Genomic DNA, 16,822 nt, shown 5'->3' on the forward strand with positions numbered 1-16,822 from the left:
GTATCCGGTACCGATGCCGTCTGTCTCGTCCTGTCCGGTATCTTGCTCCAGTCTCCAGTATCCGGTATTGATTCCGTCTGTTTTGTCCTGTCCGGTATCTTGCTCCAGTCTCCAGTATCCGGTATTGATCCCGTCTGTCTCATCCTGTCCGGTATCCAGTATCCAGTATCCAGTATCAATCCCGTCTGTCTCGTCCTGTCTGGTATCTTGCTCCAATATCCGGTATAGAGCCCGTCTGTCTTGCCCTGTCCGGTATCTTGCTCCAGTCACCGGCATCGATCCTGTCTGTCCTGTCCGGTATCTTGTTCCAGTATACGGTATCCGGTATCAATCCCGTTAGTCCCGTCCTGTCCGGTATCTTGCTCCAGTCTCCAGTACCCAGTATTGATTCTGTCAGTCCTGCCCTTTCCGGTATTTTGTTCGTGTATCCGGTATTGATGAATTTGCACAAAGTAGAGCAGCTACGTAGCCTACGAAGCTTTTGAAAATAGCTCATAGGACATTGTAAATGATACGTTTATTGTGTTTGTTTCTGTTTTTAATATTAGACACTTGCAGAAAGGGCCGCAACTAACGATTAATTTCATAATCGAATAATCCGTCGTTTATTTTTTAGACGAATCGGATTTTCTAACATTTGCCTTTCTCTCCTCTTTATTCAAATATTGATGTTATGGACGGATAGGAAAATAGTGCACAAAACAGCAGAATAATCGAGAATATAAAACAATAAAAACATCCAACATTTTGTCAATTAACTTGGAAATAAACAATCATTTAAATGTAAGATAACTTTTTGATAAAAACGGTCTTTGTGCTCTCTGCCAGACAAAAGTGGTACTACAACTTTCAGCGTCACAACAGAATTGTGTGCACTCTTGTTTGCATTGATTTAACATACTTAGTGGCTCATAAATCATATGATACAACAAATCGATGATAATTAGTTGCTAACGCTTTTAATATTAGATTTTAATGGATTTTATCGACTATTTGTTGCAGCTCTACTTGCAAATACGATTGCATAGGATGCCAGTCAGCTGTTTTGACTATTATACCTTATATTATACGTGATACTGTTCTACTAGATTTGGAATTTTGTCCTGTTCTCCTTGCAAGTTCAAAATTTCTTCTCTCATTATTTACAGTGTTTTCTAAACCTAGTAGTTATTTGCACTAATCATTAACATTAATGTAGCGATCATTTTGAAAAATTGTTGGTAACTCCTGTAATAGAACATTAGTCCTGCAGTGATCCTTACCAGTAGCACAAGAATGACAGGACCTTGGTAAATGTAGTCAATATATTTGCCAGGGTCCTTCCCGAACCAGCACCTATTGTGGGGATGCACACAACAATCAACCATAATGTTGTAAGGATAATTTCATAACATAATTAAATATGTATATTTAGTTTCCTGTCACAATATCAATATACAATACTGACATTCTTGCTAAAAAGTGAGATATTTTTTCAATGTTTAGGTCCAATCTCCATAATCCAGTTCTAAATAATCCATAAAGGTAAAACATAATGAAAATTTGAATATTTTGTTTCCTTCAATCTTTTTTTTTTCCTTTTCCAAAATTTCAAAATGCAAACCTACTTTTCATTTTCATAATACAGCTTCCCGATGCTCCAGGCAATTATTATTGGACAGGGAATACCTGAAAAAGAGAGCAGATATCAAAATAGTTCATATCATGATAGATAGCATTATTTTACAAGAGCAGGTAGAGGTCGAGTGAAAAAAAATAAAAAAATAAAAATACAATAAATAAATATGAATACTTTCTATACTATGGATTAATATGATTCTCTTTCCTTCAAAAAACTTGTGGTAAACGTCACGCAGGTGGGTCCTGTTTCCGTTCCTGTCCCGACACCTCAATGATCTAAAGCAAGGGTCAGGAACCTTTTTGACCCAAAGAGCCATAAAAGCAAAACATGTTTTAAAAAGAAATTGAGAGAGCCACATCATATATTTTCAGACAAAAATGAAAAAACTGCCAAACACGCTCTCTAGACAAAAGCTAATTCTGAACATTTATTTCACTGTGTGTCATTTGATGATTTCATCAAATGTATGAAATGATAATAATGCCAAATCCTGTGTCCCAAATCAATGTAAATATGCCATTTACAATTTGTCTTCCACCTTAATTTAAGAGTGTTGAGGGAATTTCTTCCATGACATTTGTCCTTAATAACGGTTTCAAAACAATGTGCATGCAAATTTCGTTTGTAAAAATGTCACAAATTACTGCAAACGATAAGCATATCATCATAATCACTTTCAGTGTAGACTGCACTGAGCGAGAGCGAGTGCGCAGGGACCCACCCACCTGTACTGCTCACCCAATCAAAGTCGTTTGCCAGCATTTTTATTCATCAGTTTAAATGGTTTCTTATCGAACTTCTGCATTGAGTTGCTTCGGCTTTATATGGACCAAAATCGGGATGAAATCACTTGACTTTGGAACGCCACAGAGAGATGTGCAATAGTTACATTTTATATGTACTCATGAAAAGAGCCATATATGGCTCCCGAGCCATAGGTTTCCTACCCCTGGTCTAAAGTAACGGCAGGAGGGAGACAAATTTTATATGGGATATTTTTCTAAATGGGACGTATTATCACTCATGACACAGTGACATAAAATACTCTGACGAAATAGCTTTTGTCGGGAGCAGGGATTGGCGGTGTTGTTGAATGAAATGAAATGATCAGCATTTATCAGATTCAGATTCAGATCTACTTTATTGTCATTCTAGTACACGTGTATACAGAACGAAATGTCTATACATCTGACCCGCACAGTTTCCTTGAATGTACAGATATAAATAAAATGTTGTATTCAGTTGGAGTATTGAGTACTAATAATATACTAAATAATTATGGCTATGTATAGTATTTTACAGTAGAGCAAATAGTGCAAGAGGAGCAGCTAACCAGATGTGCAAAATGGGCAGTCAGGTAAACAAGTCAGGTAAACAGTAACAACACTGTAACAATAACACTGTAAGTACAATAGTGCAGAGAAAACAGATGTGCAAGGAGTGGCTAGCTATAAAGAACTGCCAGTAGTGCAAAAAGTCAAACAAAGCCAACAGATGTACAGATTAGCAGCAGTTTAGATTTACTATGTGTTTGATTGACCTATTAACAGTCTAATGGCCAGGGGGACAAGACTATTGTGGAACCTGGTGGTCCTGCACCGCACACTGCAGTACCTCTTCCCAGAGGCTAGCAGGGTGAACAGTCCATGATGGGGGTGAGAGGAGTCCCTGATAATGTTCTTAGCTTGGGATAGGCAGCGCTTCTGGCCAATGTCCTGAATGGAGGGGAGAGAAGTCCCGATGATTTTCTCTGCTGTCCTCGTCACCCTCCTAACACTACCCCAGTCGGAAGCGCTGCAGCCTCCACACCACACGGAGATACAGCTGGTCAGGATACTCTCTATGGTGCCCCTGTAGAATGTGATGAGGGAGGGTGGGGGCAGGTGGGCTCTCCTCATCCTCCGCAGGAAGTACAGGTACAGTATTTATATAGCGCTTTTCAAGTCAATGACTTCCCAAAGCGCTTTACAATGTGCTCCACATTTCCCAATAGCGGCCTTGCAGCCATGTAAGGCGCTAACCTGCTTATTGGGGGTATTAGGGGCTCAGTGTCTTACCCAAGGACACTTCGACATGTAACACGGACGAGCCGGGATTCGAACTGGGATCCCTTGATCCCAAGACGAGCACTCTACCTCCTGAGCTACTGCCGCCCCTGAAATTTGTCTCAGGTCATTCATATGGTATAAAAATCCAAATATTTTGTTTTAATGCTCTAAAATCAACAAGGTTCCCGACCACTGTACTAGAACATTCCCGTCAAGTTGACTGTGAGCGCTGATGATGTTGTATGTCTCATCTACTGTTTAGCTCTTGCACAATTGCATTTGCTTGACCTACAGACCTTCCTCCTCCTCCCCCCTTGGACGTACAGCAAGAAAGAACATGAGAATTGGCAGTGACATGAAGAGGAAGAATGTCAGACTTGCTCAGGGGGATGCGCCCAGTCAAGTTTACGTAGGCATCGTTGATGCCGGCAGCTACAAAAGGCGGCGGTTCTCAGTACAAACCGCAGTGACATTTTCCGCGTTCTCTCGTATGGAATGGGAATCTGGGGCTAAGATAAAAACCTCTCATTATGATATATGTTGTGGTCACTGGTGGATTTCATTTTTACAATATCTAAATTTGAGCTTGTGAACAGTGTTCCCTCTAAGCTGCGCGCGTGCGCAATCTCAGCGCACAAGAAAATCTAGCCAGCGCACAAAAATGAGGGCTCAAAATTACTAATTAAGAAGCGTCTTAAGTCAAAGTTACAGTGCATGAAGGTAAAAATACACGGGTTCCCCCGACGTCGTGTCCTAAATGCGGTAATTTGAAGTCGAGTCGAAGTAGAACGAAGTTGAGTAAAGTTAGTAGAGTTTGTCGAGAACCGGCTTCTTCAGCTTGGCTCACTAAAAGGAACCGGCTCTTTCGGATCCCAAACGGCTCTTCAGGTTGTTTTTGCTTCTTTCATCCCAACATGACCAAATATTATGTAGAATTATGCACAAAATGACTTAAAGGAATGGGGGAATAGAACAAAAAAGGAAAACATACCAAAATGAAAAAGTAGTGAAAAGCTGAGAAAAAAAGAAACAGAAGGAAGAGAAAAAAAAAGGAAAATTTTAGAAAAAAGCCGGAAAAAAAGAAAAGAAAGAAATGTAGGAAAAAAGTAAATAGAGAACAAAAAGAAAAAAGTAACAGCTCGGAAAAAATAAACACAACAAGATTTTTTTTAAAGGAATTAAAAAAAAAGTTAAAAAAAAAAACACGGAAAAAAGATGAAAAAGTGTGTTGCATTCAAATAATTTCCATTATATCAAGTGAATCTTGTTGCCAACATTGTACTTCCACTAAAAAATGAGATTAAGTACAGTTCTGTATCTCACAACCGACTAAATAAGCCCCCAAAAATGTTAATATTATACGACAAAATATGTCAGGAAATAAAAAGAAATGGATATCTCGTGAAATAATTGTAAGAACAAACGACATTTGTAGGCCGCACAACCTTTGCAATACTACATGAGTCAATTCATTCAAAAGAGAAAAATAATTTTGCATTGCCGGAAACTGTTTGATAATGAATTATCTTGCCACACTTGGGATTATGGTTGCTCACTGTTGTTTCAAGCTTTGCTCTCCGACTTTGTGTGAACGCTCAGACCCGTGGAAAATTAGAGGGAACATTGCTTGTGAGTATGACGGTTTTGTAATCTCCGACAGTGTAAATGGTCAATGAATGCACCTTGAACGTTCTATTGAAATGTGTCTGCATATACAGTATTGTCATGACTGTATAAGATCTCAGCTACTGTCATCTCTTGCTACTTCCCGCTTCAGTTTTCGCTGGTTCACCGCTTCGCAGATTTTGAATTGTATTGTATTTATTGTATTGTATTTATTTATTCAGCCAGTATAAACCTCAAACATGATATATACAAGAAATCATTTGACACGCAGACTCTCAATAATGATAACATAATAGATGTAAAGGAATAAAAATAATTGAGTAAAAGATAAATATAAGGTGATTAAATAGAATAGTCTAAAAAGAAAATACAGTGGGACCTCGCTACTTCGCTGTTCCACGTTTGCGGGTTCAGAGCTTCGCGGGTCTAAAAAATAATAATATTAAAAAATAATAATTAAAAAAAATAAAATAAAATAAATATATATATATATTTATTTTAAGCATTTTTGAAGGAGGGGTCGTTACCTCGCAGTTCCACGTTCGCGGATTCAGAGCTTCGTGGGTCTAAAAAATAATAATAATAATAAAATAAAATAATTTAAAAAAATAAGAATAAAAAATAATAAATATATATATATATATATATATATATATATATATATATATATATATATATATATATATTATTGTTATTATTATTATTTTTTTAAGCATTTTTGAAGGGGCGTTGCTACTTCGCAGTTCCACGTTCGTGGGTTCAGAGCTTCGGGGGTCCAAAAAATTAATAATAATTAAAAAAACAAAAAAAAAAAAACATTTTATTTATTTATTTATTAAGCATTTTTGAAGGGGCGTCGCTACTTCGCTGATTTTCACTTTTCGCGGGTGGTTTTGGTCCCCATTAACCGCGATAACAGAGGGATTACTGTTATACATAACAAGACTAGAGTAGAATAGGTCGGAGGAACGTTGTTGGCATAATAATACTATACAGAAAAACCTAATCATTTCTCGTTGAACATCCGAATAGCGGAAGGGTAAAAACTCTCTTTAAGACGTGTAGTCTTGATCCTAATGGAGCGAAGACGGCGACCCGTACCTGTGAGCAGGGTGACTCCATAATTTTTAATGTCAGTTTTCTCGTACGTTCGATGTAGATACTATGCAGGGACAGAAGGCCAGTACCTATTATTTCCTCTGCCGTCCTCACCACTGATTCCATCTTTGACAATTCTTGCTGAATTGTCATTGATATTAAGGTATCGTGCGTTGTTTCTGCAGGCAAAGTATTGTCCAATCCCCTGCGGGTTTCAATCAGGGCAAAATGCTTGTGTGAATCTGGGATTTTGGGGATTTTCCACTGACTAATGTTTGTTTTTTTGACATAGCCTTTCTGCTATAAAAATGATTGTAAAACACTATCTGCGCATCCATCATCCATTCATTATCTGCATCATTTATCCTCAGTAGAGTCGCGGGAGTGCTGGAGCCCATCCCAGCCGTCTTCGGGCAGTGGGCAAGGGACACCCTGAACTGGTTGCCAGCCAATCGCCTGGCACACAGGGACAGGTCGTTCCCTCACTTCACACCTAGGGACAATTTAGACCGGCTAATTAACCTAACATGCATGTTTTTGGAATGTGGGAGGAAACCTGAGTGCCTGGAGGAAACCCACAGCCAGAACATGCAAACTCCACACAGGAGGTTCGTTTTCATGACCTCAGAACTGTGCCGCAAACCTCTCTGCACGTATTTGTTTTAATTTGTGTTTATTGTAATAAAAACCTCATTTGAACTGCTTCTCTCGGCCTTTGTTTTACCCATCGCGTCTCGCAACTCGAAAGTTACAGGGATAATAATTGTCTTTCTTAAGACGCAATGTCATGTCCAGCATGGTCGCCGTGGCGACCGGCTGGCCCCGCCGCCTGGGCACCCGGCTGGAGCAGATCGTCTAATTTGCGTGTGGGCTTCTTAAGGGGGGTTTTGGGTATTGCGGGTTGCTGGTTCATTGCATTTTCTGTTCTGTTTTGCTCTGTCCTGTTTTGTTTGATTCGGAGGAAACCTGTGTTTGCACGTTTTGAGTAAAAGCCTGTTTTGTGAGTATCCCTAGTCTTAGTTCCTGTTTGCCTGTAAGTCTGTTTTTGTTTTGTTTTGTCCCTGAGTGTTGGACGACTTTTATTTTGCTAAATAAAAGTACTGATCGTTAACGCGAATGAGTTAATCCTTCCTGCCTCCTGCCTCCGATCTGGTCCGGTCCCTTGACACGCAAGTGATGTGTTGGTGTTTTGTCCGCTTTTCATTCATTCCACTGAATTTGGTCACAAGTACTTTGATGTATCGGAGGAGAGTTCAATGTTATTTGTGTTGTTAAATAGGCAAAGTTTAAATAGTTGATTAGTAGGTAGCTTTAACTTGATTATTATAACTTAGTATTAGGGCCTACACACTGCAAATATTTCCCATTGTTAGAACATTAAACTCATTTTCAGTTTAATATTGTTCTTGTTTTCTTTTTATCTTTACTAAATCTTCATGAAAAATAAAAAATACATCTTAAAATAAGTGAATTGATATAATATGATTTCCTGGAAATCTAGAAATATAATAATTTCGTGTAACTTTGTATAGCCCTCAATCACAAGAAATCTCAAAGGGCTATACAACCATTACACCATCCCCTGATCTAAAACCAATATATTGAAAAACAACATAACGGAAATGACTTACCATCTAAAGTGTTGAGTATTAGTTTTTCTATTTTACTAGAGAAAAATATTACGTGGTGAAATAAGTAAAATATATATAGAAAAAAGTTACCAATGTAATATTTTACAAAAAAACTTATGCTTTCCTCATAGGCAGAACATGTACCAGATTTTACTTTTATTCATTTATTTTTAAATAGTTCATGTCAGGACCAGAACGGAGACAGGACCCACTTGCGTTACATTGAAGGAAAGGAAAGGATTGCACCCATGATCCGGTGATCACTGGTCGCGGGAAGCAGTTCACTCTGAACGCGAAAGTGGGACTTCTGTGGCGAGTGATGGCGGTGTCGGGAACGGAAAAAAAGCGTCAGTAACCGGTACAGGAGAGCAAAAAAACGTGGTCGTGATCAGAAACGAGTTGAAAGCCAGGAGAGGAGAGTAGACATGGTCAGGATCAGAACAGGTCGAAAGCGGGGAACAGATGGGAGCAAAAATAGGTGTGAGACAGGGTTGAAAAAAGCTTGCCTGGAGTAAAATGAGGTTTGCAGACGGACTGACGACAGGTGACAGAAGGGAGTGGGTTTAAATCATGACAGGGAGCCAATCAGAGTCCGAGGCAGTTGGCGCCAAAGGAGCGGGCAGAGGTGAATCACATCGGTAACACATGACAGTTTATGTAGTAATTAATGTAAATAAATTTTAAAAAAAACACTATTAAAATAAGCAAAACTAACTAGTGTAGAAAAAGGTAGATTATTTCACAAATATTACAAAATATTTTCTACCTGAGTCATAACCAAATTCCAAATAGAAGCAACATGATCAATATTCTCATAGTTTAAGACTGTTTGGCACATTGTAAGTGTAAATGTTCTTACTTAATGACAAAAACAAAAACAAACACGTCACACAGTTTTAGAAAAACTAGTTAAACAAAGCAACATTTTAGGCCAACGGGATACGATACTGCTTAAAATGTTTGCATTGTTGTTGTTCAAATATAATAAGAACAATATTACCAAAATATTTATATAAATGCCAACAGATTTTTTTCCCCTCAATTACATGTCAATATCAATTTATTCTAGTGAGTGGGATGTACTTGATATTGAAGCAACAGAAATACCTAGTCTTCCTCACAGAAAAAAATAAATAATTGACAGACTCCTATTGCTTATTATCTTATCATCTCAGTATCTTGCTAGAACGGTTGGAAAAATGGATCAGTCTCTCAGGAACCGTCCTCTTATGGTTCGGATCCTACCTCTCAGATGGGACGCACTGTGTTAAATATGGTGAAATGACATCTGAGCCCTTTAGTGTTACCTGTGGTGTTCTGCAGGGTTCAGTACTTGGCCCCCTTCTTTTTCAGCATTTACATTCTTAGGTGATATTATTCGCATGTATAATATCAGTTTCCATGGATACGCAGATGACACTCAACTTAATCTTCCGATGGAGGAATCTGCCACACTGAACTGTGGACATTTGGAGGCCTGCCTCACTGAAATAAAGGAATGGATGTCACTCAACGTTTTGCGCCTTAATACTGACAAGACCGAAATGTTACTTATTGGTCCATCTAAATTCCGTGACTTGTTCTCAAAAACTGCTCAGAACATTGAAAAATGTAAATGGCTCTGTCAAAAATTTAGGTGTCATATTTGACCCCGATCTGTCCCTTAAAACACATGTGAAAAATATTACTAGAACAGCTTTTTTCCATCTTTGCAACATTGCTAAAATTCGCCCTATGCTGTCTCAGTCGGCTGCGGAAATTATGATTCACACGTTTGTTACCTCCCGTTTCGATTACTGTAATGCACTACTCTTCGGTCTCCCGAAGTACAAAATCAAAAGCCTTCAGCTGGTACAAAATGCTGCAGCGAGGCTTTTAACTAAGACAAGAAAGTTTGATCACATTACCCCGATTTTAGCTAACTTGCATTGGCTCCCTGTTAGCTTAAGATGTGATTTTAAGGTTCTGTTGGTAGTACACAAAATCATGGACTTGCTCCCTCATATCTTTCAGATTTAATTACGCCCTATGTTCCGGTCCGGAGCCTTCGCTCTGAAAATGCTGGTCTACCAGTGATCCCAAGAGCCAAGAAGAGAACCGCATGTTCAAGAGCGTTCTCCATTCGGGCCCCGGTGCTATGGAATGCTCTTCCCCCTGAGATTCGATCTGCAACCTCAGTGGAAATGTTTAAATCTAAACTTAAAACACACTTCTATTCTATAGCACATGAATAACCTATATTTTATGTTGACAATATCTGTGTATTATTTGCCCTCATGTAGGTTATAGATCAGGGGATGGTGTCATAACAGTCTGTGGTTTGCAATAATCTGTGGTCTGTGCAGCCGTTTGAGATTCTTTGTGATTAATAAAATACAAATAAACATGACTTGACTTGACTATTGCGTTTTTTTTACCAATAAACAATGTTTTTACAAAGTAATATTTATTTTTAAAGTCAGTGTTCCAATTTTTGGGAGGTGGGTTACTGTTCAAAACATGTATGCATTTTTTAATAATCTGAATTCAATAAAATAAAAACAAATAATTAAAAAAAGACCCTTGAACCAAAAATGTCCTCATGACCTAGTTTCCCCCACTCTTGCTAACACTGTAATGTACCCAGTCCAAATCCCCACAGGGTCTTCAATGGGAACAAAAGCCACTTGCCGTTGACCTGCTATTAGGACTCAAGTAGGACACTCGATCGCTGACTTGTATAAAAAAGTGAAGCCACTGCAAAAAGTTACTTAACAATGAGAGTATCTTTTGATTCTGATGTCATTGTACCCCTGAACAGATATATTGTTATATCACTAATAGCAATGGCGAAGCCGTTGTAAAGAACCTGTAATAATTTTTTTATTGATATCCATGATTGGCAAAACTATAACGATACCTCGGTACTCGAACGACTCTGCAAATGAAAAAAACGGTATTTGACTCCAAAAATTCGAATAAAAAAATCTGAAATCAAACAAACTGGAACACACCTGAACACATCCTAACACGGACATATCCAAAGTCCGGACTGGGGGACAGTTATGGCCTGTGATCTAATTTTTACTGCCCCGCGGCCTCTATCGTACAATTAATAATATGTGGTCCGCCAGTAATGTTGACCGCAATACTTTATAAGATAAATTTGTACCCCAAAAAATATTCACCTTTTAACCAGATGATGGCACTAGCCATTTGGCCACTTTACCCTTGGCTTTCTGTGTGAATTTAGCACACGCCATTTGCAACAGGACGACAGTAAATGAAAAAAAAAAGAAAAGTTGACTGTGAGGGTTGCCGCTTCCAGGACAAAAGTAAATTGGAATATTTTTTTCACTGTAATCCGAAACAACTTCCTAGTTTGAAAATAGACTGTTTTAAAAGAATATAATGTTAAGAGGTACTGCCAGACTTGATAGACTTCTGACTACATAAAGCTAACTGAATGTTGACCGCAATACCTTATAAAATAAATTTGTACCCAAAAAAATATTCACCTTTTAACCAGATGATGGCAGTAGCCATTTGGTGAAAAGGTGAAGCAACTGGAAGATGTTTTAACGGCACAGCAGCGCTTTATTATGAGACCCTCCGAGTCAAATGACAATGCTAAAAAGGCGAGCTACAAGGTCGAAACGCTGATAGCCAAGCACTGCAAACTTCACACCAAGGGTAAATTGATTAAAGACTGCTAACAAAATGGCAGGCTGAATATTCAGCCGTCACACATTTTTAGCTTACCAAATTCGGTCCACTTTCTCAAAAGTTTGGACACCCCTGGTCTAATATGTTGATGATGAGCAGCTAAATAAGCGCAGTCGGGTAGCATCGTTTCGAGAAAGATTGTCTGTCCAACAAGAAGTGTTGAGAAATTATTGTGATTTAGTGCGTTTTATGGCATGTTTTCTCGATAATAATGGGTCACAAGCAGTGATAGGCATGTTACTTTAAACAAGTAATTAGTTATTGTTGGTCAATACTTGTTCCAAAAAGTAATTAACTGAATTACGTTAACTAATTTTACTATAAAGTCAAGTCAAGTCAAGTCACAATTATTTATATAGAACTTCATCACAAAAATGTCTCAAAGGACTGCACAGGATTACAATCACACCATCACCTGATCTCAAACCAACATGAGGGCAAGGAAAAACTCTGCGTCGTTGCCGTTGTTGCTGTTATGGACTTTGTGGACAAACTTCAACATGTTACCTAGTGTTTACTATGTTTGTGTACTGTAACGCTAAATCTATTCCACCCTGGTCATCTGGAGGGAGGATTACCACTTGTGAGGTTCTTTCTGTAAGACTATTGAACTCTGCACCCAATCCTTCTCTATTTGACCCCCACCTCCACCCATACCCACACTTAGGAAATCATTGGCGGCTGTGGCTCAGGAGGTAGAGCGCTCGTCAGTTCGAATCCCGGCTCCTCCGTGTTACATGTTGAAGTGTCCCTGGGTAAGACACTGAACCCCTAATACCCCCAATAATTTCTTCATGCATTTAAGGTTCTCTTATTAACATACAAATGTTTGCATGGGCTTTCACCCTCTTATCTCTCTGATTTGATTTCCCCATATGTTCCTGCACGGAGTCTGCGCTCGGAAAATGCCGGTCTACTTGTGACTCCGAGAGCCAAGAAGTCCGCAGGCTCGAGAGCGTTCTCCATCCGGGCCCCGGTGCTATGGAATGCCCTGCCTCCGGAGATAAGATCTGCAACCTCAATGGAAGTTTTTAAATCGAGGCTTAGGACACACTTCTATTCCGAATCTTATGATTGATGCCCACCTCATATTCTGTATTGTCCTGTCTTTTTCCGACTGCCTGCCTGGTGGTGATACAAAGGGGAAGGGCGATTTGGAGATGAGTCAGCGGACCAGCGTTTGACCTGAAGCATGTGAACGCCTGCATGGACCAGCTGGCAGAGATGGGAAACTGCGTGGCCCTCATAGACTTTCTCGACTAGTTTGCAGGCTGGGGGCGTCACTGCTGTCATGCACTTTCCGGACATCTTCAACATCTTGCCTAATGTTTACTATTATGTGTACAGTAATGCTAATTGTAATTAACCCTGGTCAATCCTGGAAGGGGGATTACCACATGTGAGGTCCTTTCTCAAGGTTTCTCTTTTTTCCTCACGCTAAGGTTTTTCTTGCCCGCATGTTGGTTTGAGATCAAGTGATTGTGTGATTGTAATCCTGTGCAGTCTTTTGAGACATTTTTGTGATTAAGGGCTATATAAATAAATGTGACTTGACTTTATAGTAAAATTCGCTACCGTTAGTCACTAGCTGCACTAAAGCTGACAGGCAGGCACTCCATCAGGTGGTGAAAGCTGCCGGGAGAATTATGGGAACAACCTTCCCTGAGATTAGCACCACCTACACCACTCGCTGTCTGATAAGAGCACCCAACATCCTGTGGGACCAGCACCATCCTGCTTACCACCTCTTCCACCTGTTGCCTCCAGGGAAGAGATCCCAGTTAATACATGCGAAACATCTAGACTGGCCAATAGCCAATATCCTCCGGCTGTAAGACTATTGAACTCTGCACCCGATCCTTCTCTATTTGACCCCCACCTCCACCCACACACAGACTTAGGAAATCAATCACTGGCACTATCTGACACCAACAGGACAGGTTGCACTACTGAAGTATCCAATCAATACTCAGCCTATGTTTCCATCATACTTTCCAAGTACAGTGGAAACCTCGGTTTTCGAAGGCCTCTCAGTTCGGACAAATCGGTGTTCGACCAAAAATTTCGAGAAATTCTTGCTTCGCTGTTCGGTCAAAAAATCGGAGTTCGAACGCCGGTACGCTAGGGTGCGATGCTGAGCGGCGTACGGGTGTTTTAGGCCCTAATTATGCCTCCGAAGAAGGTCGGTGAAAGCAGGACAGGTGAAAAAAGACAAGTTGTTCGTACAGCTATTGCCTTTAAGAAAGACAATAGCTAAATATGAAAGAGGTGTACGAATTTCCGATCGTGCTAGTGAATACAGCATGGCTAAATCTACTATCAGTACGATAGTAAAGAATAAGGAGGCTGTGAAATCGAGTGATGCGGCTAAGGAAGTTAGCGCTATAAGCAAGCAACTGCCGCAAGTTTTGGAGGAGGTTGAAAAACTTTTGATGATTTTTCTCTCCCAACCGTCCACCACAAAGGTAAGAAATCCTACTCATAATCCTTTTTTTTTATGTTTACATGTTCATGTCAGCGTAATATTTCGTACGGAAGATTACGATAACGCGAACGTACGATTAGCCTGGGTTAGCTTTGTTTACGTAAAACATTCAGGGTGTTGGAACGGAGCCCCCTTTCCAATGAAGCGCTAGCCATTTGTTGTTTTTGAGACCCGGGTGCTAAATGACGTGTAAACGACCTGATTTTTTTATTTTTACACCTTCATGTTAGCGTAATCTTTCAAACGGAAGATTACGCTAACGCGAACGTACGATTAGCCTGGGTTAGCATCATGTTTATGTTCATGGTAAACATTCAGGGTGTTGGAACGGATTAAAACGATTTTACATTACTTTTAATGGGAAAAACGATTTCGGTGATTGAACAAATCGGTTTTCGAACAGGGTTCTGGAACGGATTATGGTCGAGAACCGAGGTTCCACTGTACTAATAAAGAGCCTAGCAAAGTTGTTTTCTTCTACTCTGAAAACCATTTTTTCTGAATTGAAAATTATTTGGGATTTTTTGGGGTGTAATTTACCAGGGAAAAAATGTTTTTTATTTATTCAGAACAGAGCACCAAACAGCTTTCCATGAGGTTTGTTTAGAAATTAACAAAAATTAGTTTTTGAACCAAAATACCTCTTATAGGCTATATGCAGAGCAACCAAATACTTAGAGTCTAAGGTAGTTTATTTGTGTAGAGTTAAATGCTTGCCTTGCATGTGCGGAGGTTCGCTGACGGACTGACAAAGAGTGACCGAGAATGAAGTGCTTAAATAGGGAGAGGGATAATTAGGAAACGAGTGGCAGCTGGGGCTGAAAGAGTGAGCGCAGGTGAGGGCAATTAGCGGGCAAGTGACAGAATCGTGACAAATGTAATCTCGGGATAAGGTGGTAGGAAAAGAGTACATTTGCACTTGTTTAGCATACATCCATTATTAAAATAATGACAGTCGGACACAATTGCACTTTAATATTGACTGATTTAATAAATCTGGTATTGCGTTTTTATGCTACCATGTCTGCACTCTTACTTTTGATGTTTATATTGGTTCATTTATGTTTTTTTCCATATTTATTCAGAACATTCATTCTGTGGATCTTTGCATTTTCTTTTAACTGTGAATGAATGACTGGATGCCCCAAACGAAAATTTGTTGCTCTTTGACAATGACAATAAATGTTGCGAATCTCAATCCAGAATAGTTTGAAATGGTTATATATTTTGATGCTAATTATGTTCAATCGTTTATCGTCAGGATCCATCACATCACCGTCCTCCAAATAGCACTAGAGATCGGAGGACCTCACACCTGATGATTGTTACCCGCACCTGACTAATCCAGGTAGGGGTATCTAGGGACTGTGCCAACAGCGGAAGCCGTTGTATTATAAATTGCCTTTTTGATGTTTCTGCCTGTGTATTTTTCTTGACCACTTGACACCTGTTTTTCATTGATCCTGGACATCCTGTGAGTTTTTGTGGTTTTTTTTGTTGTTGTGTGTATCTATGGTACATGGCACCCAATTGGCCCCGCCCATGTGGCGCCAACTGCGGCTCGTTAACAGATTGGCTTTCCTTCTGTTTAAGCTCAGTGCTCTCACTCATCCTTTGTCAGTCCGTCAATGAACCTCTGATCCCGCAAGAGGTGGGTTTTGACTCTGTCCGGTTTCCTGCTTGTATTTCCTGTCCGGTATCGTTCCCGTCTATTTTATCCTGTTTAATATCATTCTCCAGTTTCATTTCTGGCTATTTTGTTCTGTTTGATATCGATCTCCAGTGTCTGGTAGCGTTTCGGTCTAGTTTGTCTAGTTTAATTTCGATCTCCAGTGTTTGGCATCGTTTCCGTCTATCTCGTCCTGCTTGTTATCGGACTCCAGCCTCCAGTGCCTGATATCTATCCTGTCTGTCCCATCCTGTCCGCTATTGACCCCATCTGTCCGATATCTGCTCGTGCAATTGGTATCGATCTCGTTGGCCTCTGGCTTCCTGTCATTCCACGCCAGACTGCTGCCTTACATCTTCCGCTCAACGACGGGTTTACGTGCATGACTGCCCCATTTACCGTAAAATAAAGCTTGTGTTAGAAACGTCACGCACCTGGGTCCTTATCCTGTTCCGGTTGACATGTTTAGGTTGTATTATGCATTATTGGGGTACTTTGAAATGCATCCGAACATATGGAAAAATACTATTACTGTACTTCGTATAGGAAAAAAATGTTTTGGTCTATCTATCTATCTATCTACCTTGGTCATGTCCCTCAAGAGGGGTGACCGACAGCAAGACAAACACGTACAATAACAAAGAAAATAAATACACTGTGGTGAGGGGGCCTGTCCTTGTGAGAGGTAAGAGAATTCTCCCACTGTGGTCCGTTGCGTGTTGTAAAAGGGGACTAATGTTGAGGGAACGAGGGGACTGGGGATCTTCTTCTCTCTATCTCTACTCCCTACGAGACAGCAAGGCAAAGAAAGGGGGGCGGGAGACCGAAAGGTCTCGCAAACCCTAGTTATAGGGTCACTAAATGTGAGAGGATGTGGAAGTAAAGCGACTGAGTGGAAGAAAGAGGAGATTGGAAGGATGATGACTAAAAATGTTTTGG

General features: G+C 39.9%; 1 protein-coding gene across 3 annotated transcripts in view; it reads right to left on the bottom strand.

Annotated features, from left to right (window-relative positions):
• The window catches only part of crhr2 (corticotropin releasing hormone receptor 2), a 124,895-nt gene that overhangs the window by 22,351 nt on the left and 85,722 nt on the right, over window positions 1-16,822 (bottom strand). For all 3 annotated transcript variants that reach the window (XM_088348054.1, XM_088348062.1, XM_088348070.1), the window contains 2 exons: window positions 1,608-1,668; window positions 1,263-1,335 (listed from right to left, as the gene is read on the bottom strand). In XM_088348054.1, coding sequence (XP_088204180.1) covers window positions 1,263-1,335; window positions 1,608-1,668 — 134 coding nt within the window. The remainder of the gene's footprint in view (window positions 1-1,262; window positions 1,336-1,607; window positions 1,669-16,822) is intronic.

The sequence above is a fragment of the Urocampus carinirostris genome, chromosome 1 (assembly GCF_059441175.1).
Source record: "Urocampus carinirostris isolate Australia breed hairy pipefish chromosome 1, RoL_Ucar_1.0, whole genome shotgun sequence".
Lineage (NCBI taxonomy): Eukaryota > Metazoa > Chordata > Actinopteri > Syngnathiformes > Syngnathidae > Urocampus > Urocampus carinirostris.